This window comes from Strongylocentrotus purpuratus, unplaced genomic scaffold, assembly GCF_000002235.5.
Source record: "Strongylocentrotus purpuratus isolate Spur 01 unplaced genomic scaffold, Spur_5.0 spur5_scaffold_4, whole genome shotgun sequence".
NCBI lineage: Eukaryota > Metazoa > Echinodermata > Echinoidea > Camarodonta > Strongylocentrotidae > Strongylocentrotus > Strongylocentrotus purpuratus.
The window spans coordinates 18,663,935-18,686,067 of record NW_022145610.1 but is presented as its reverse complement, the minus strand read 5'-3'; the positions used below and the strand labels follow the sequence as shown (position 1 = coordinate 18,686,067).

The window sequence follows — 22,133 nt, the reverse complement described above, 5'->3', positions numbered from 1 at the left end:
CAGTGGTCCGTGGTATCCCCTTAAAGCGGGTCCAGGACCAGTTGTCTTTGCTAGACCAATTACACAAGGGGGTCTAATTGTCTATGGATCTAGACTTGATATATTTTGATACATTTGAAGCTACATTTTGAAGTTGTACATATAGATCTAGTCTATAGTGTAAATGCTAATTGCTATGTAGGCCTACATGTCGATTTAAGTCACAATTCATGTATTACATGTAGTTACCTGTGTACTCCAAGACCCCATTGTAGAAACCAGGACCATGGCTCGCTATCCAGAGATGAAGTGGGACCCTCAGTGTGGTCTCGCTGAAGAATTCACGTTATTTCAACAGCGAATGGAACTTTGCCTTCTCGATAATGAGATAACTGATACTACAAAACAGGCAACAAAAATAAAGATAGCTCTTGGGAACGAAGGGTTACGCAGGATAAACGCCTCTAGCCTCAGTGTAGAGGATCAGAAGGACCCAGGCAAGCTATGGGCCCTAATCGAAGGCCAACTGAATGTCAAAGTGAACTTCAGGATTCATCGTCTCGAATTAATGCGATACAAGCAGATGTCTGGAGAAACGATCGACGAGTTCGTCAATAGATGTCGGAGTAAGGCAAAGGAATGCAAATTCACCGAGGGGGAATTGAGTGAAAGACTCATAGAGCTGGTGATTTCGTCTACACAACTCGAGTCATTTCAGAAAGACCTACTCGACAAAGAAAAGGGGTTCTCAATTGATAAGCTTCTTGAAGAAGGCCGCAAATATGAGGCCATTCAAGTCGGTAAACAGTGCCTGCAGACGCTCCACACCATTGGAAGTGGGAACATTGATGCTGTTAGTCACGACAGTAGGCAGAAATGCAGGAACTGTGGTCTTTCACACCTTCCAAAGAGGTGTCCAGCCTTCGGGGACCTGTGCAATTCGTGTGGCGTCAAAGGACACTGGGCGAAGATGTGTCGAAAGACGAAAGAACAGGTCAAACCGAAGATCCCTCCTAGACGTCCACCATCACAAGACAGGTGGAGCTCACAGCAGAGACAGCCCAGAAACAGGCAGTATAGGCCTACATCCTTTCATAGCAGGAACCAGCGTAAGGTTGACGAAATTGGACCGGACGACACAAACCAACCGGACGGTGGGGAACGCGAATTCCACATGATACATATATCGCTAAACTCTATTGACTCGGAGGAGACCGAAGCATATGCGAGTATCAACATCATATGTCCAGACCTGAGGGGTCATCATCGCCTCAATGCAAAGGTTGACACAGGAGCCAGCGGTAATGTTCTGCCACTGCGGACGCTGAAGGACATGTACAGGGCTCGATGGAAAGATGTTATCCGTCCCACTACTACGCGACTATCTGCCTACGGAGAAACGCCTTTACGCTGCTTAGGCACCTTGATGATGTCGATGATGTATGAAGGGTCGCCTTGGGTCGTAGACCAAACATGGTATGTTGCGGACGTAAAGGGACCAGTCATTGTCGGACTTCCTACTTCCAGAAAGCTAGGGATTGTTACGATTCACACAGTAGAACAACAGATGGGCCTGGACAGTCCAAATGATCTTCCTCCCATCAGGTCAGCTAAAGACCTACAGGCGGCTTACCCAGACCAGTTTGACCAGATTGGGAACTTCAGTGGCAAGGCAACGTTGCACTTGAAGAAGGATGCAACTCCATCAATTGATGCGCCTCGAAAATGCAGCATCCACCTGAGGGACAAGCTCAAGAAAGAGCTGGATCAGATGGAAAGTAACGGCATCATTAGGAAAGTTACTCATCACACAGATTGGTGCAGTTCCCTCACCACAGCCCTGAAGAAGGATGGGTCATTGCGAGTCTGCCTTGACCCCAAAAGGCTCAATCAAAACCTGAAAAGATGCCCTCACAAGATTCCAACTCTAGAGGAGCTCAATCCTGCATTCTCACAGGCCAAGTACTTCTCGAAATTGGATGCAAAGGCAGGATATTGGTCAGTCCACCTGGACGAAGAATCGCAGGAGCTTACTACATTCAGATCACCATTTGGAAGGTATTGCTTTCGCAGACTTCCATTTGGACTTTCGGTGAGTCAAGACATCTTTCAACAAAGGATGGACACAATCCTTGCACAGGCGCCAGGCTGTGAAGGTATAGCTGACGACATAGCTGTATTTGGCAAGACTGAACAGGAGCATGATGATAATCTCTGGAGACTGATGGGAGTTGCACAAAAAGAAGGTCTGGTGTTCAACAGTACAAAGTGTGTGATCAAGGCGAGAAGCATCAATTTCTTTGGTTCACTGTACACAGACAAAGGCATACAACCAGATCCTAGCAAGTTGGAGGATGTCAGAGAAATGCCTACACCACAGAACAAGGACGATCTCCAGCGAGTGTTAGGGATGATGACCTATTTATCACCATACATCTCAAACTATGCTGAAAAGTCAGCAATACTGCGTGATCTTCTGAGGAAAGATGTTCCCTTTACCTGGCAGGAGGACCATGAGGAATGCTTTCAACGATTGAAATCAGAAATTTCAGAAGGAAAGTGTCTACGGTACTATAACCCCAGTGTCCCAACAGTACTAGAGGTAGATGCATCGCTCAAAGGACTTGGAGCCTGCCTCCTTCAGAATGAAAGACCAGTCGCATTCGCCTCAAAGAGTTTGTCAGATGCACAATCAAACTACTCAAACATCGAGCGAGAGACATTGGCACTTGTTTTTGGGATCACACGTTTCCATTCATATCTGTTTGGTAACCAGTTCACAGTCTACACTGACCACAAACCACTCGAAACGATCTGTAGAAAGCCCCTGGGGAGTGCGCCTCCAAGATTACAGAGGCTTCTCGTCAAAATACAGGGCTATGATTGTGATATCCTATACAAGCCCGGAAGTCAGATGACATTACCAGACACACTCAGTAGGTTGCCAAACCCCAGAAAGAGAGGAGACGTCATCGTTGAGCTCCATGTAGATGAAGTCATGGAATTAGAAGAGAATCATGACAATGATCTGGCAAGCTTCACACCTATGAAGCAGACACAGCTGCAGAGAGAGACAGCAAGCGATCCAAACTTGAAGCAGCTGAGTAGAATTATTCACGATGGATGGCCAGACGTGATTAAGCAGGTTCCAAGCAGCTCAAGGATTCACTGGTCATACCGAGAGGAACTGGGTGTCGCCAACGGCATTATCTTCAAAGGAAGACAGGTGTTGATACCTTCAACGCTGCAATCAGACATCCTGGAGCAGCTACACACGAGTCATATGGGTATAGAGAGAACTCGTAGACTAGCAAGGGACACGGTATACTGGCCAGGCATCAATAAGGATATTGAAAACCTTGTCAAGACTTGCCCTGCTTGCCAGGAGAACCAGGATCGGCAACAAAGGGAACCACTACAACCGCACGAAGTTCCAATGACGCCATGGACAAAGGTAGCCACAGACCTGTTTTTTCTTCATGGAACTGAATACTTACTCATTACTGACTATCATTCCAAGTTCCCTGTGATCAGGAAAATGCACAGCACCACAAGTGCTTCAGTTGCTACCGTCATGAAAGAAACCTTCAGCCTCCTGGGAGTGCCCTCCGAAGTTATATCTGATAACGGACCCCAGTTCATTGGAAAAGCTTTCAAAGACATGTGTGAGTCATGGAACATCAAGCACACCACCTCATCGCCGAGATATCCGCGCTCCAATGGCCTAGCTGAGCGGATGGTACGCACCATAAAGACGGTGATTAAGAAGTGCAAACAGACAGGACAAGATGTCCAAAAGGCACTTCTCCACCTTCGAGCAACGCCTCAATCGGACCTGCCATCTCCTGCCGAAATGATGTTTGGGAGGCAAATGAAGACAACCCTTCCAGGTCGCCATGATCATGGCAGACAGATGAGCGATGTCCACGACCAGCTCCAGCGAAGGCGGGATGTGATGAAGACCGACCATGACAGACATGCCGGTCGGGTACTGTCCCTCCTGAAGGTCGGCCAGAAAGTCAGAACTTTGCATCCAGACGACAATACATGGCTGCCGGCTGAGGTTTCAAGAGTTTGCCCAGAACCAAGATCATATGAAGTGACAACACCAAATGGCAGGGTGTTAAGGAGAAACAGGTCCCATCTGCGAGAGATGCCGATACAAATAGAGACGGCAACAGCACCCACACCAGGGACAGAGCATCTTCCAAGAGAGGATGGTGACAACTGCACAACACCCGCAGGAACACAGGATTTCGATGGTTCAATCCCTCGTTCTGATTCTTTTGCCTATGTCACACGATATGGTCGCAAGGTTAATCCCCCATCTCGTTATCAAGAATAAAAACTTCATCGATTAATAGATTGATAAACAACAACTATACTTTATTTGTTTAATGATTTAGCATACCCGGTAGAATTACACTGATGATAGTAAAACCTCATATTTGACATCAGGTGATTCAATTTCTTAATCAGTATACATGTATATAACCAAAATGTTTTATATAACTGCCACGCTTAATATTGGCTATCTTTCAACAGAAAATCTCTTCTGTATACAGAACCGAATTTAACAATTGTATGTCGTGCTCGTGCATGATATTTCTTCTCTCCACACAAATGACCAGGTATTATGGTTTTGTTACGCTGATTTGTCGTATTGCTAAGTCCTAATTGAAATGGGATGAAAAACGTTTTTTCACAGGAAAATGTTGTTTATAACTGTTTGCCAGAAAGCAATATGGAATCACTTTAGTTTATTCCAGCAAAAGTTATGTAAATTATAAAAAGTTGAATTACATTATACAAGTATGTCGATTCAGCGACAAAAATATGCCTGTTATAGTGGAGGACACTATTTTACCATTCTAAAATTTGTTTTTCTTGTTGAAAGGTACTTGTAAGTTTTAGTTGAACAGTTTTTAGTACTGTGCTTCTCCAAAAAAGAAAAGAAGAATATGTTTGGAATGTTTCCTCTTGTTGAAATTTCTAAATTGTGTTACTGTTTTAGTGGATAATTTCCGTCATGTACAGTGCCTATTGAGCAGGGAAGATATAACTGGTTAATGAGAGCACTATCAACTTGTCATTGAAAGAAGGGGGATGTTGTGGTACTATATGAACAACATCAATAGTTCATTGATGTGCGTAATGAGGCCGCGATTGGCGGAAGGATACATGAATAAAGCACTTTCAAGATGGCCACTTATACATGAACCTTGTCTACAGTGATCTCTTATTTATCCGTTCATCTGATCTTTCAACAATCATCACCATCATCATCATCATCATCATCATCATCATCATTATCATCACCACCATCATCATCATCACCAACCATCAATCCACCCCCATCCATCAATCCACCCCTAACCATCAATTCACCATCATCATCATACAAATATCCTTCTCTCTCTCCTCATCATTGTCACCATCATCTTACCTATCAGCCTCATCTAAGATGACCCATCTCACCCTTGAGAACGTAAGAGCTTCGGTTGTGTTGATGTGATCTACCAATCTACCAGGAGTGGATACCAGGATGTTGATTCCTTTTCGTATCCTTCCTTTTTCCGATTTCTTCTTCTCTCCTCCCATCAGCACACCAGGAACAATCCAATGAAATGGCTGGTACAAGAAAAAAAAAGCAGAGACTTACTGATTTTACTTTTTATTAAATACAATCATCCTCTCCTCCACAATATAATGAAACAACATAACAATACAAAGAGAATCAGTAACCCTCCCCTCCCCTTATCATAGCTTTAACAGCAGAAAAGTGGGATCTTGTGAAATGATATCTCTTATATACAGTATGTTATCTTTATGGCTTCCCTTGGAATCTGTAATTAAATAGTGCAGAAATAGCAAATGCAGAGATTTGCTGATTTTACTTTTCAACACAATCATCTTTTTCTTCAAAATAAAATAAAACATCAATACAGTATCATTCATCTCTTTTTCATTATAACAGCAGAAAAGTGGGATCTAGAGAAAGGATTATCTGTTGAATATTATCTTTAGGGCTTCTCTGGGGTTCTGTTATTACATAGTGCACACTAATGTGGACAGTTCATTTTTTATACGCAAGTGACTGTGTTTGCTCTATTGAGTATGGTTACAGTGTAGCAACCTGTAGTGTCACAGCTCAACACACTTCATACACAAATCATTCAAATGCTTTTAGTTTACTTTATTGCATCAAATGCAAATGCACCTGCTACATATAATCAATTCTACAAATGTAGAAACCATCTACATTTAATATGGAGGAAACAAAAACTTACCTTAACAAGTTTTACAAGTGTTTCAAAGCTCTGACATGCAAGCTGCAAGGAAATACAAAGAAAGGGATATATTATATTGAATGTATAGTTTTAGGCACCTCAAAAACATTATACACAAGCTACAAAACCAATAACCCTCATTAATTGTACCAATGTAGCATCTGTAGCTTCTTCATATACAAAACTAAGAGTATTCTGTATGTAAACTTACTTGTTTCCTTCATTTCGAAAAGCCACCCACAAGAATATCTCTCATTTAGTTCATTAGCTTATTTCTCGAGTAGGAACAAAAACATAACAAATTATGATTTCATAACCATCTAATCTCTCTCTCTCTCTCTCTCTCTTTTCACTCACTCACTCTCTTTGATAATTTCCATCTATGTTGTTGTTATATACGTTTGTTCTCCCTCTCTCTATAGGCCTGTCCTCATCAGCTTAAGTTTGCTAAAGAACCTGCTATTTTCAGACTCAGAAGATTATCTTGAAGCTCGAAATTGCGTCTTCACCAGACCGATAAGCTTATCACAAACTGGCTCGGACGGGCGCAAATTAGCCCGCTATTTCCCAAATAGCGGGATATTTTGGAAACAAAATTAAGATTTCTCTGTATATTTTCTTGACCAAATATTTCACTTATTACAACTGCGGGCTGTTGAAGACGCAAATTTACTGGCTAATTTGCGATCGGGATGACTAAAATAGCGGGTTATTTGGCAAACTCGAGCTGATGAAGACAGGCCTTATCTGCCCAAACTTCTACTCAGAGCTTACTATCTTACCTCTCTAGTAGGGACCAGAATAAGAGCATACGGTCCATGTAATCTTTGAACCTTAGGCTGAAGACCCTGCAGCTGTTGGACGACTGGAACAGCATAAGCCAAAGTTTTTCCTGCAAAATAAAAAGTAACATCAAGTTAACTTCATGATTCTAGAAGATTGAATTCATTAATCTTTGATAGTGCTGTATAATATAAGAATAAATCTGTTTCATTGCACCATATATCCCAGGTTCCTTTTTATAACTTTCATCTTGTTTGGCATCTGAACCAGTAGATAAGATGCAGTTATAAGTATATCAAAGTTGGGGAGTGTTTTACAGAGATTAAGATCGACTTTAAGTTGGAATTAACTATGGCAGGCCATTCATGCTACTGTTTGCTCTCATCATTATGATCTTTAGATAATTTTTTTTTCTTCAATAATGAATTATCAAAAAATGTAAATTCTGTAGATTTGTGACCACGATTTGTACGTCCCTTGAGAAACCAATGCTAGTAAAGGGTGAGAGCAAACAGTGGCATGAACGGCCCTGCCATAGTTAAGTCCAACTTGAAGTCGATCTTAGTCTTTGTGAAACACCCCCCTGAATCACCAATACATTATACAGACTCTCTCATGTAAAACGAGGTATACAACTTTGACAGACACATCCAATGCGATGATAGGGACACATTCACAACTAAAAGCACCTCTTAAACTCTACATATCTGTCAGAATTCCTGCATTGACCAAGGTACTCAGGACTTCAAACAGCATCGGAAAGGCCTATATTTTCTGAAAATGCTGCAATCTGTACAGAAGTACCAGAATAACTGTTTGTATTTACCTGTTCCTGTTTGTGATTTGATAAGAGTGTCTTGTCCATGCAGCAGAGTGGGGATGGCTCTCTGCTGTACAGTCGTCATCTGACTGAAACCGAGATTCTTCTCAATATTTGATATCTAGGAGAGACGACACAGTAGAATATGAGTCACTACAATTTCATAGAGCTCCCATTTTATCTACACACAAATCCGCATGAGAGAATTACTAGAATTATGGACGTTTAGGCCAATAAAATGAAACATGGTCTTGATTTTCAATGAATGTATGACTTATTGTTTTTTTCAGTGGTTGACAATTTTTTTTTTTTTAAGTCCTTAATTAACAATTTCAGATAATAGGAAACCGAGCAACACTTTGTTACCTTTAGGAATAAAGCTACTAGAGCAACCCACTGAAGAAAGTCCTGTAACTAAATAAAGACACTTAAAAAAACACTTGCACATTTTATATATGCTTTGGATTCACTAGCCATAGGTCTAGCCATGTTCTACTCTGACCAGTGGAGGCCCACCGAGCTAGCACAATCACTTGGAAATGTTGTGACATTTGAGTTGTCTAGAGAGAGAGAGAGAGAGAGCAAACAATAATTTTGAGATCTTTGAGAGAATCAATGGACATAAACTCACCATGAAGGAATGCAGCGGGAGTTCACTGAACTGTGTTGATGAAAAGATAGCCTCCTTATTCTCAGTGACTTTCTGACTGCAATAAGAAAAATAAATGGCTGATTACTTAAAATTTAAAGATTAATCAGTAAACAGTGTAAACATAAAGCAAACTACTGCTACTTCACTGTCAAGAATACTAATAAGTTTCATTTATAATACAAGTCAATATTAGTAATATAACAAATGACAAGCTACATGTACCTGTGTATTTAGGAAACAACTCTGTACTAGACGAAGAGTGCATTTTAATAATTAAAATAAAGGTTGAAAAGTATGAAAGTGTAGCTTCAGAACTTCTTTGGCTCACAATAATAATAATAATAATAATAATAATAATAATAGCCTAATAGTCCACTCCAAATTTTATTAAACCGAAACGGAAATTCTTTTTGCCCAATTGATCGTGAGCCCGGCAGCCACTGAGCAGCGCCAGATCGACGTTGCTCTATCCCTTATTGTTGAATGCCAAACAAGGTAGCAACAACTCCCATCTTTTAACGTCTTTTGGTATGACGCGGCCGTCGTTCGAACCCACGACCTCCCGGTTATGAGGCGGACGCTCTACTGACTGAGCCAACAAACTGGTACAAAGCAGTGTGAGATAATAAACTTGATGAAAGGGATCAAGCATACATCATGCATTCCTATATAATATAACGAGGGAAAAATTGTATCAGAGAAAAGGTATGATGCAGAAGTGGGGAGATGGAGAGAGAAGAGAATGATTTATTCTTACCAAGAAGAAGAAGAAGGAGAAGAAGAAGGAGAAGGAGGAGGAGGAGGAGGAGGAGGAGGAGGAGGAGGAGGAGGAGGAGGAGAAGGAGAAGGAGAAGGAGAAGGAGAAGGAGAAGAAGTAGAAGGAGAAGGAGAAGGAGAAGGAGAAGGAGAAGGAGAAGGAGAAGGAGAAGAAGAAGAGGAAGAAGAAGAGGCAGGGAAAAAATAAAATATTTATTTTTCGGGGGCTACTTTTCAAGCTTGCCTGCATAAAAATAACACTCTAAAATTGTTTTGCATTGAACTCTATGCAAATTTACGGGGGCTCTTTTCTGATTTTCGGGGGCTCTTTTGGGCACTTCGGGGGCAAATTCGCTCTGAGCCCCCATGTATTTTTTTCACTGAGAAGAGGAAGAAGAAGAAAGAATGAGCGAGATGGCAGGATTGAATGAGGTATGTATGATTTGGAAACAAATTAGGAAAATGCAACTCACATTTTAACCTGAGGTATCTCTGGGTTGTGTCGAAAGAGAGAAGAAATGATGTTGTTGTTTGGTTGACCAGGCTGTTTGTTTTTGCTTTCTCCATCTTTCTGCTTCACTCCTTTCCCTCGCGATCCTGTCTGTTTGTCATCTAAAAAGTTGAAACTGAATCCCGAGCTCTCATTCTTTGCATCATCATGATTTGAATTATTGTTTCCTTTTTGGTGTGAGATGTTGTCCTCTCTTCCTTCTGTATTTCTTTGTGGTGTCTTCTTCTTTTTCTTCAAAGTTTCCTGAGGAATAGGAGGCTTCTTGACCTACAGAAAAAGACATTACAGACAAGTTGTAAAGATAGTAAGTTACAAAAGAAGTAAATAGATCTGTACTGTAGTTCACTCCCTTTTGTCTCTTTATCATTTTCTCTCTCTCTCTCTCTCTTTCAATTTATTTGTCACCAGTTTCCACACTCTTGCTTACTATACGTATACTATAGGGTATAGATATAGGCGTTTATATGTTCATACTTTTGAGACTAATCTTATCGATTCTAATTTTGATTTGGCAACCATGCGCAGTTGAGTTGACATTTGAAATAGTTTTTTTGAATGAATATTTTTGCTTTTTCATCATCATCATCATCATCATGTCAGGTCTCATAAGTTTATAACCAGTCTATAATTTGTCTAGAGAAACAATTAAGTCTGTTATATTACTCTCTTAAAAAACAAACATATCTTTGACTTTGACATCTATCTCATTTCCAAACTAGTATCACACTCAGCTCAACACAATAGAAATGGACACTACTAACATGACAAAATATTGTATGAATGGGACTGAAATGAAATATTGTTGATAGTTTTCAGCTGACGGCTTACCTTATTTACTGGTTCCACATTGGATACAAGGTTTAACACAATTCCACCTCCGGTGCTATCCATTCTCAACGAAGTTTCTTACATGGAATATTACAGAAATGCGTTTCCAATTTGTTTAAAAAAGTAAAATTGGGCAGTAGAACCGTAATCGTAACCGTGTGGATGATGACACGAGCAACGCATTGCGTAATCAATGTTGCACGTGTGTGTACTGTACGTTCGAAGTGTACAGTATAGTACAATGTATACAATATGTGTAGGCCCAGTGTAGATACAAATCTGTCAGCTGTTACGTCTGTATCATCGGCTGAGGCAAGAGTTGTAAGTGTGGCTGTGAGTCTTGTTGTCCTGTTTTGTCTATTTGTTCAAATTTGTTTATTTGCTGCATGTGTGTAGTCACTGGATCGATTTGACAATAACATAGGAAATTGTAGTACGTGTAATTTAGATTGAAATAAAGACATTCAATTATTTTAAAGAAAGTTGTGAAATGTGAATTAGCAATTTACCCCTGCTATATCTAGTGCTACTCTGCTCTGTTACCTCTTCATCCATGCCTGCCTTCCGAAATTCAAAATAACCTACTTCTACTATCGCTCTTTTTTCTACACAAAATTGATGCTTCTCGTTCTAAGACTCTCCAAAGCTCTAACCGGTCGGATTTTAAACATTTACTTCATTTGGACTCCAGTCCAGGAATCTCCAAAACAGTGGAGGGATCAACTAAGAAGAAGAAGAAGATGTGTTTACAAAAAGTAGAATCTAGACCTTTTGGCTATTGCATTTATAATGATGTATATTAATTTATTTTTTCTATGCATGCTGTATAGTAGGGGGTAATTCAAAACTAAATCTAATTGTGTTTAAAAATATATAGCTATGGATGAAAGCTGTAACTATTGCACATATACATGTACATCTAGATCTAACGCATTACCAAGGAGATGATTGACTTCTAATTGAGATTCAAGTTTGCCTAAATGCCTAGTAACTAGTTGGTCTAATTAACAAACGTGACAAAAAGTCTGATGCGTGACAACCAATTTGTTCATTGGGATTTTGACAACATTCATCTAATTTTTCTTTTCAGCCAAGCTGCATTGTATCACCAACTGGATTCATTACTGGAATTATGTTGAGGTGTGCAGTTAAAGCTGGAGTTGAATGCTGTCCAACATGGATGAGTCGCATCTGCAGCGGGACGACTTCAAGGTTAAAATTCCATCACATCATTAGATCTGCCTCGTTAGACCAGAGAACTGTATCCTCATCTTCCTCATCATCCCTTGTCTGGAGACGGATAAAGACAGATCAAAAGAATTCTATATGTCGTCCTACAGACAATGTTTTAAACTCTGGACTGAAAGCATGTTTTTGTTCAGGACAATCAGATGACGGCTCAGCAGCTAAGCAGGCTCTTGGTAAAATTGAAGGTAATAAGTGTAATAAGTTATTAGTTTAAGAGATTTGTGTAACATGAAGATTCATTATGTTTTAGACTTTTATTTTGAATGCTGTTTGCTTTTTCTGATGGGTACTTGTCATAGACTTGGCTATGTTTATACACCTAATTTTTTGTAAACCCCTCCAATTCTCTTGAAAAACCACATATGGTATGCCTTTCTTATCGACCATTAAATTTTTTTATAAGAAGGCAACAGGTTCCTTTTCAAGACTTCACAATCTCAATGCAGTACTCAACTTGTTAATTACATTTTACATTCTCCAGTTTCAGTGTTATATTGTTAATTCATTTATTTTTAACAACAAATGAAGGTCTTTTAGCACATGTAGATGTAGATCTACAATTGATTCAATTTCAAAATTCACGGTTTTCCAATACTAGGGGGCATTTGACATTTTTATCCTTTACTGTGTTTTGATTTCCATGATAACAGGTAAGCTTCATCTTGCCTTCACATGTAAAGTGTGCGGAATGCGTACAGCGAGGAGCATCTCCAAACAGGCCTATGAAAAGGGCGTGGTCATTGTCAAGTGTGGTGGATGTGAAAACAATCATCTCATCGCTGATAATCTGGACTGGTTCAAAGGAGCTCAAGGAGCTGGGAGGTAAGGAAAATTAATGCGAATCTTCAGAAAGAAAAAGGTTATTATAGCTATAAAAGGGAAATGTAAAGAGTGAAAATCATAACCTTCAAAGTCTGTCATTGAGGCAGGGCTCCAGCTCTTGATTCACTTTATTTAATTGCGCTTGCTTTCATTTTTTTGTAAATCATTATTTCTTTTTAATTTACCAATAATAGAATTTTATAATGTGCTCTCAAGTCTCAAGCTCAGGTAAGGATTGTTAAAAAGAGGGAGAGAGAGATAGAGGGAGGGGGGGGGAACTATCATTCCCTTTAAAGCCCCACTGTCCTACTTGTAGCTACTTGCTCCCTCTATATAGAAAACTTCCCCAATTGGTGCCTGTTGGTCCCCCATGATCCTCTATTTCTTATGTTATTTGAGAGCCGAGTTGATGAGATAGCCACCTGTCAGTGACCTCGCTGTGTGGTCTAATCCCTCCTAGCCACAATAGTGTTGATAAGCTTTAAAGGGTATGTTTTTGGTTCATTGATAAAAAAAGAATAGCTTAAAGTAAAAATATTGTATTTATACCCCATGTGAGAAGTAGCTCAGTTTGTAATATGTAATTGAGAATATATTTTCATCTGTTTCAAACTTGAACATACAAAAATATAAAGTATATACAGTATAAGACAGAAAGAACTGTCTGGTATGGGTCATTCTTTAATAAAACTGAGAGGCAGTCAGAGGAGCCAGATGTAATCTCAGCGGAACAACCGTCAATATCAGAGACTGATGCTTTCGGTCTAATAAAATACATTATGTGCCTTTTTTTTCTCCAAATTCAAGTCAATGCAAAATATCCAGCTATCTGATGTAAATATTGTAACTTTGTTTGAAATGCCAATATTGAAAACACTTTTGACTGTATTTCTTTTTTTAAATAGGAATATAGAAGAGATCATGGCGGCTAAAGGAGAGAATATAAGATCCCAGCTGACCGAGGATGACATGTTAGAGATTTCAAGCCTCGATACCGATACTCTGAGTGATGAGAAAACATGATGGGTTTAATCAAGTGGATCATTCAAGCTGAGAAAACATGATGATTTATACTTAGTGGACAGTTTTCATCATTCATCTAAAGCAAGAGGATAAAAGCTTATTCTGCCGAGAAGCTGGACTACTACTGAATGTTCTCTCTGAACTTATTTCTAGAAGCAGGAGAACATGTTTTTTTATCTTTTTAAAGAATTTTGAAGAATCTACGGACGCATCTCTGGCTGTACATAGAGTTGTGCATATTCAGATGTAGTCTCATTCCCAGACTCACTTCAGACTTTCCATTTGATCATTATTTTTTGTTGTATTTCCGAAAATAACAAAAGGAAAGAGGATACAGTGAAAGACAAAATGAATTAATAATTTGATGTATAAAGACGCCAAAAGTTTATGACCATTTTATATTTCTATTTGATTCTTTGATTGTGTAAAGTAGTGATACGTGTATTTATGTGTTTCTGTGTACATGCTGTGATTTTCAACTAAAATTTGTTGGTGTATTTCCCTTGTACATTACCTGTAACAGTAACAATTTTGGGTGGATAGGAACAAAAATTGGACAAGTGTTTTTGAGGCTTACTTTTTCTCCCAAGAATGTTTCAGACCCCTTCGATTTATCAAACACTTGAAAGTGAACGCATAAATAACAAGGGTCTTTTATCATTCCTAGCGTGATACACTTATTTTCAATTCTTTTCCCTATTTATCTCATCATGATACTAAGTGTATCTTGATGTAACCAATAAGCTGAGGAGTGGGCAATTGTGAGAACACAGGGAGTGGTTCACAGGAATAAGAGTGAGAGACAGAGAGAGAGAGAGATAAATGAAGACAAGCACAGAGAGAGAGAGAGATGAAGACAAGCAGAGAGGGAGAGAGAGATGAAGACAGGCAGAGAGAGAGAGAGAGAATGAGAGAGAGAAAGATGAAGACAAGCAGAGAGAGAGAAAGAGAGAGATAGATGAAGACAGGCAGAGAGAGAGAGAGAGAGAGATGAAGACAAGCAGAGAGAGAGAGAGAGAGAGATGAAGACAAGCAGAGAGAGAGAGATGAAGACAGGCAGAGAGAGAGATGAAGACAAGCACAGAGAGAGAGAGAGAGAGAGAGAGATGAAGACAAGCAGAGAGAGAGAGAGAGAGAGATGAAGACAGGCAGAGAGAGAGAGAAAGAGAGAGATGAAGACAAGCACAGAGAGAGAGAGAGAGAGAGAGAGAGAGATGAAGACAAGCAGAGAGAGAGAGAGATGAAGACAATCAGAGAGAGAGAAATAAAGACAAACAGAGAGAAAAATAAAGACAAACAGAGAGAGAGAGAGATGAAGACGTATAGAGAGAGAGAGAGAGAGTGATGAAGACAATCAGAGAGAGAGAAATAAAGACAAACAGAGAGAGAGAGAGAGAGAGAGAAATAAAGACAAACAGAGAGAGAGAGAGAGAGAAATAAAGACAGAGAGAGAGAGAGAGAGAGAGAGAAATAAAGACAAACAGAGAGAGAGAGAGAGAGATGAAGACAGGCAGAAAGAAAGAGGAATGTGAGAGGTGGTTGAGTGGCTATGACTATGAGGGTAAACTCAATTACTCAAAGCACTGCTCGTTGACACTAATTCATTGTATACCAATACCTACACTTTATTTACAGCATAATACATGTTCCGTAACATAACGGGTCAGACATCTCAATTTAGTTGGACAGTCTTGGATCAGTTTTCACAAAACTCTATGATCCAAAGAAAACGATGTACATAATTATCTCAACCAATATTAAAACCTAATTCTAGTTCTATTTCAAGTGATTAACTTGAGGGTTCAATTTGTTTGAAGAAAATCATGATTCCTAAGACAAAGAGCCGAGTTGGTGCGTAAAAGATAAAAAATGGACTATACATTTACATTTTCTGTAAAACAATATCTTCTACCTACATGTAAATCCCCCAAAAAAATATGGTCAAAATTTCAACATGGGACTTCTGCTTTGATGCTTACTGCTTTATTCCATGATTTCAGAGTTCTGACTGGCAATAATCTATTCCTATGCAGCAAAGGCCAGTAGATTTGGTCAATAACACTTGTATAAAATAAATAAAAATCAGAAAAACAATCAATATCTCTGCTTTATAAAAAAATAAAAAATTGTCCATGGTGTTTAATTTAAAAAAAAATCTTGCTTCTTGAGGGCTTTGTCTTAATACAGAATTGTGATTGATCCAAATTAATTTCAAGTCAACTATCAATTGCAACTCTACACCAGAGATAACTTTGTGAATGGCTGGCTGACTTTCAGTTGATTTTGATCAATTGCAACTCTTTATAGTAGGCCACTTCTTCAGAATAATTAAAAACTGATATCATGACCAGAATCTCAACTACCGTAAGCCCTTTCAACACATATTTTGGAATGTGTCTCCTAGTATCAAAGTCCATCATGTACTGTATGAACAATCATGAGTGCAGGCTTGCTTCTTTCACAAATGTATTCCAACGTTCAGTAGAAGTAAAACAAATAAAAAAAAAAAGATTTGAGGCAATTGCAATGCCTGTATTCCTGTGTAATGTATTGCTATTTTATTTAAAAAGAACTTTAAGCTCTAAACATTCAAGTTTTCAAACATTCAAATTTGTCCTGATGAAACTGATTATCAATTCTGTTTGTGTTCTTAACATTCATCTTTTTCCCAGTCCACCAGAAAATTACCCCAGTACATTTGCAAAGTTTTTTACAAAACCGCAGGAATGCATCATTCTCATTTTACACAATAACAAAGTGGCTATGTTGAGTACCTGTCATTTGAAACCAGCTACATACATGAACATAAATAAAAAAAAGGGGAGGACACGTCTGACCTCAAATGCCTATAAACAGAAAACAAAATACAAATTGAAAATAAAATTCCCATTCAGGGATAGCTTCTTTGAGATCACTCCCATGCCGATGTTAAAACGAGGTTGTGTTCCATCTCGAGGCATCGTCGGAGCAAAACCTGGAACATGTTTATCCTCCTGCATACTTCCTCAACATTGACAACCCAAAGTTTTTCTCCACGACTCAATGTCTGTTCAACTGATTTTGCTTGAAATCAAGCTTTGCTCTGTGTTGCCTCTTTCCGAGCAGCGTCCTGTAATAACTGTGTGTCGCACTCGTCTGCCGGCAGCTGAACGTATCGCACCACTGACCCTCGGATGAAACAGTTCTTCACAGAAAGCTGGAGACAGAGAGATGGAAAAAGCAGAAAGTATGGTGGCATCTCTACTTTTCAATCAAGCTAAACAACAATATAAATTACCTGCCAACCTTTCACAATGAAAATAAGGAATCTGCTTTGCCAAAATTAGGAATACAGTGTACATGTATGGCACATGTTTTTATACAATTTTTGCAGAAAACAAGAGAAACATTTGATTTATCACACTAGTTCCAAGAAGTGCTGTAGCCGAACCACGCCTGACCACGCTACGTCGCGATCGCAAGCCATATAAACAATAATACATGTGCGTGATCAAAACAGGTTCAGCTCAAACCCACTCAACAAAAAAAATAATATTATAATTGTAACCATATCGGACAAATTTTACAATATAAACAATGAAATAAATATATATTCTAGTATGGTATTTATTTATCCAGGGAAAATAGGGATTTTATATTTTTCCTATTGAAAATAAAAACTTATAAAAAAACAGTTATTGACAAGCCTGAGTTTCTGGTCAAGATGGCAGCTTTCATGACTCTAACATTAGAAAAAAACCGTCTCGGAAAATCTTTAAAAAATATCATTTATCGACAAATTGAAAACATGATTCTTTTAAAATTGAAAATAAAACATGATTCAAGACGGAAATACGAATGTAAGTAGTATTTTTCTACGCCAATAATTACGTTTAGAGCAGTTTTTTAATGTGAAATTTGTGCTGGTTGGAAGCATGGTGCAGAAGTCCTCCGTGTTGGTCGGGCCCGGCAGGGCGGGCAGCCCGCCCAGTGCCGACCACCGTGGCTATAATGCTGCTTGCTATTATATTACCGAACCCCGAACCGAACCAAGTTCGGGTGAAAAATTGCCGAACTCTGCCGAACCGAACCGAACACGAACATAGCATCTGACTTACAGCACTAGTTCCAAGACAGAAAACAGGAATCATTCCTCCAAAAAATAGGAATGCTTAGAAGCTATGATAGAAAGGTCAGTGAATTATCTTATCAACAAGAGTTTGTTCTAATTTCTAACAGCATTTTTTATAATGAGGTTCCAAGGTATTTGAGCAAATAGGCTTACCAAAGAATGGAAAAGCTCAAGGCAGGGCTGACATATTTTGTTCATCCTCATTCAAATCACAAATGAAATCAATATGTTTTAACAAATATATCATTCTATTCAATAACATAAAAAGATTAATGAAAAAATAGAAACCTGGCCAACTTAATGATGCAATGGCATCTCAATTTAAACACAATCACAAGTTGAGTTTATGAAATAAAAAAACAAGGAAATTTGCTATTTCAGCAAATATTTGATAACATTCCTGCCTTTCTAGGCAAGGGAAAATTAATTTTCTAGCTTCTTGTACAATTGTCCTAAACTTTGCCATCAATCCCTTTATATCTTCATCACATGTCTCTGCATGCAAATACTGGGCACTGTTTTATAAATTTTTTTATCAATAATAAGTTACAATACAAGCTACTAAAACTGGAATTTGATTGGTTGCGAGCAAATTTGTCACAGAAATTCAACTTTTGTTATTGTTTACAAGTCTTATGAAACAGGGCCAAGGTGTCTTTCTTGGTGATCTATCAGCTGACTTACCATATGTGGATACCTCTCTTGGTCTGTCACTGATATATCTGTCAGCTTGATGTTCAGAAACTGATCCACCGAATGGAGCGTTCCACCAATACTGAAGAAAAAGATTAAACCATTGATACATAGAAAAATCAACATCCAATCTTACAGAATATGTAATCTATATACAATCAAACCTGTCTTAGTGGTCACCTCTCTATAAAGGCCACCTGTCTACAGTGACCATGCATGTATTTTGTCTCCCTTGAGAGAGAGAGAGAGATGTGTGTTGTAGAATCTGTCTGCAGTTGCCACTTTTTCTGTTACCCTTGGGTGGCCTTTATAGACAGGTTTAACTGTACTAACATTGAGAACAGCTTAAAGGAACACAATCAAATGTCAATTATCCCTCTTTCTAAATACATGATTATAGAGCATAAACATAGTTGAAAATTTGGCTGTAAGTACTGGTAAACTGTTTGGGTAAGGCACTCAACCAACTCCAGTTGTGAAGAATTAATCAAGCCAACAATTATCATTTAGAACAATTATACAAATAAGATTAACCCTGTCAATAATGTTTATTGCCATTGACTTAGAGTTAGACTCTTAGTCTTACTCCTTTACAGGCATATCACAGAGTTGCCAATTTGCAAATCAATCACAACGTTAGAAATCTGTTTTTTTTTTTCTTCTCAGAGTTTTTAATGAACACCCCGAGGCATTTCCATATTTTCTTGCTGTAATTAAAGCCAGTTTGGAATTCAAAATTGACATGGCAGCCATAAGTGTTTGGGGCATATCTGGGCATTGGGAGCAATCAGCAATTCGCTCTCAACTTTCTTTATCATTATTACTGTTAGCATATTTTCTTCCATCTGATCTTGCAGGTTCAAAGAACTTTGATTACAATTATTTTACCTGAGATCATTCTTGAGCTCCACTATCACATCTTTGCCCACCAAGGACTTGAAGAAAGAGTAGAACAGCTGAAAATAAAGACACATAAAAGAACATGACAGGAAAGATGTTCACAATGCCCTGGAATGGGGCCCTATCTTTTTGCATCTACATGAAGGCCTATGTAGAGTCTACATACGTTTGTAGACTAGATGTAAATGCACCCTTTTCGGCCAGGGAGTTGTCAAAATATATTCAATTAGACAGTTGAGGAGACCGATGGTGAAAGAAATGTCGAGAACAAATTCAAAGAACTGCTTGCACAAAAACACTTTGTAGAGGAGTTTCAATGATAAATCATGGCTCTCTATTACTAGACTCACAGTATTCTAATAATGGGATAACGCACAAACTTTGTTTGATCTGGCATCAATTTTGATTTGACTTGACTTGAGAATGAGATCGCAATATCTCCAGAAATCTTTTTGATGATAAATTTTCTAATTCTAATTGCACCAAAGCCCAAGCCAAGGTCCAATTTGTAGTCCAGGGCTGCGTCTCACGAAACCGTCATAAGTACAAGTTGAGCGACATCCCATTGAAACGCGTGCTAAACTTAATACACACATTCCATGGGATGTCGCTCAACTTGTACATGTTGTACTTATGACGGTTTTGTGAGACCCAGCCCAGAAATTTTGCTGTCCAGGACAGCAAAATTTCCTGGGGGCCGTTTCTCGAAACCAACTCCATGACAGTCATATCTTTGTCGGCGACCTACGGAGATGTCATGAAGCGGATAAACCGTTTCACAAAGCCATGACAGACATGATATCGATATATCGCGATACTAGCAGCTCAAGAACATAGTCTTTGTCACGATCCATTTGATTTATGAAGAATAACCCAAAACAAGTTTTGGGGCTAAAATTGTTAAAAATAAAATATATAAATATAAATTCTCCTTAAATAAATAATAAATAGTGTCATTATCATATTTACATCATCAAATGATTTGCATATTTCTGTAAAGATTCTTAAATTGAAGAAAAACCGGTGAGTGTTTTTTTTTGACAGTCGAATAAAAAGTTAGTTGAAGGATACCGTAATGTGATAGTTTATCAATACATACTTTTTTGTTTATTGTGACGAAGAATTTTAGGCAAAATGTCTTTTCTCAGCCAGTTTTTAATTTTATTCTAGAGTCTCATAGATACTCGTTATATAATTGATTTGATATTGAAAATATAATTTGGAAGAAGTAATTAGAGAGGGAATAATAATGCACATAGGCCCCAAAGGTATGATGGTATCCTAAGAAAAGACTATGGATCGACTATGGAAAACGATTCGTACCTCTCTTATTTATATGTTATAGTTTAATGATTTGTGATTTAATGTTTATTTTCAGCTTTTTAAAGTTTCTGTATAATTTGTATTCTCACTTTTGTACATTTGCATTTCGCATCCCAGAGAATTACGTACCAAACTCGTCTAGACTCTATATTTTTCTCAAAATGATAGTGAAACTAATCGTCCATTTCGCGGCCCATGGAATGGCAACAAACTGAGTTGTGATGGCGCTTTACAGCAATTAAAAAGATATGACAGGTTCGGAGCAGTGACAACTCGCTTGTCACAGAAGTTGTCGCTCATCTTGGCAAAGACGGCTTCGTGAAACACTTAGCTGACAAGTTGCGCAACAGTGGCGAGATGTCGTTGATCTAGTTATGACCAGTAGGGGCGCTGGTCCGAGAATGAGGATCGTCCTCATATACAAGGATATCCTCATAAACGAGGACAAAATGCGTCCTCAAAAATAAGGGTTGTCTGCATTTTTGAGGACGTTTTTTTTCATCAGCGCTCTGGGGGTTTCATGTTACAGAACGGCCTGCTGGCGATGCCAAAAATGGATTCCCTGGGGGAAAATAACCCTAGTTCACCGTCTACTTTTATGGGTTGTCCGTCTTCCCAAGGATTTATTGCTTATAATGTGAAGGTCTCTGTACAATGTCAATGTAAAATGCATCAAGAAAATCATTGCAGAATCCGTTTTTTGGATCGCCAATGTGCCGATCTAAAATATGAAACGTGTCCAAAAATGCAGACGGTCCTTATTTTTGAGGACGCATCAGTCCGTGTTTACGAAGACGATCCTCGTTTATGAAGACGATCCTCATTCTCGGACCAGCGCCCCTACTGATGACGGTTTCGAGAAACGGCCCCCAGAAATGTGCTGCCCCTGCTTTGTATTTCATAAGAACTGAACTAGAAATTGAGAAATCATGGATCGAATACAACATTCATGATATTTTTTACAAATCTCCACAAAATATTATCATACTGCACTGCACTGCTAGCTGCTCAGCTCAGCAAGTGTCGTGCCGTGCCTGTGCTGTGCCATGGTGCATGGCATGCAATACAAGTGCAGCAAGCATACACATAATGAACACCTACGCCAGAGTTTCGGCTAAAATCGTAGGGAATGTCCGATGAGAGGCACAACCCACGAGTGCGGAGGGAAGGATTGGTAACTACCGCATCTGCACGATTTTACAGGTAAATGAATAACAACAACAGTAGCCGAAACATAATCATTAATTCACAAATATACAAAGTGTAATAAAAACTCAATTACATACCATTTTTATCCGTAAGATGTGAACTATTATGTATTAAACTTGATTTTGCCGCGGCCAAATGTCTTTGGAAATGATGATCACCACAAACGACTACACGCATGCGCAGAT

General features: G+C 38.8%; 3 protein-coding genes across 3 annotated transcripts in view; 1 reads left to right on the top strand and 2 right to left on the bottom strand.

Annotated features, from left to right (window-relative positions):
- The window catches only part of LOC115929339 (probable ATP-dependent RNA helicase DDX31), a 34,676-nt gene extending 23,859 nt beyond the window's left edge, over positions 1-10,817 (bottom strand). Inside the window, exons 1-7 of the mRNA XM_030998135.1 lie at positions 10,620-10,817; positions 9,754-10,058; positions 8,504-8,579; positions 7,879-7,993; positions 7,052-7,161; positions 6,270-6,311; positions 5,426-5,610 (exon numbers count right to left, since the gene is read on the bottom strand). Coding sequence (XP_030853995.1) covers positions 5,426-5,610; positions 6,270-6,311; positions 7,052-7,161; positions 7,879-7,993; positions 8,504-8,579; positions 9,754-10,058; positions 10,620-10,682 — 896 coding nt within the window. The 5' untranslated portion in view covers positions 10,683-10,817. The remainder of the gene's footprint in view (positions 1-5,425; positions 5,611-6,269; positions 6,312-7,051; positions 7,162-7,878; positions 7,994-8,503; positions 8,580-9,753; positions 10,059-10,619) is intronic.
- Positions 10,818-11,715: 898 nt separating this feature from the next.
- On the top strand, positions 11,716-14,172 carry LOC100888892 (DNL-type zinc finger protein). The gene is made up of 3 exons (XM_003725446.3): positions 11,716-12,052; positions 12,518-12,689; positions 13,595-14,172. The coding sequence occupies exons 1-3, from the start codon at positions 11,752-11,754 to the stop codon at positions 13,710-13,712; spliced, it is 591 nt and encodes a 196-aa protein (XP_003725494.1). The 5' UTR covers positions 11,716-11,751; the 3' UTR covers positions 13,713-14,172.
- A 1,140-nt stretch (positions 14,173-15,312) lies between these two features.
- On the bottom strand, positions 15,313-22,114 carry LOC115919051 (U6 snRNA-associated Sm-like protein LSm2). Its single transcript, XM_030998137.1, has 4 exons — positions 22,026-22,114; positions 19,405-19,472; positions 18,508-18,598; positions 15,313-16,908 (listed from the first exon to the last, which is right to left on the bottom strand). Exons 1-4 carry the CDS (start codon positions 22,026-22,028, stop codon positions 16,783-16,785), a joined length of 288 nt encoding a protein of 95 aa, XP_030853997.1. The 5' UTR covers positions 22,029-22,114; the 3' UTR covers positions 15,313-16,782.
- Between the last annotated feature and the right edge of the window lie 19 nt (positions 22,115-22,133).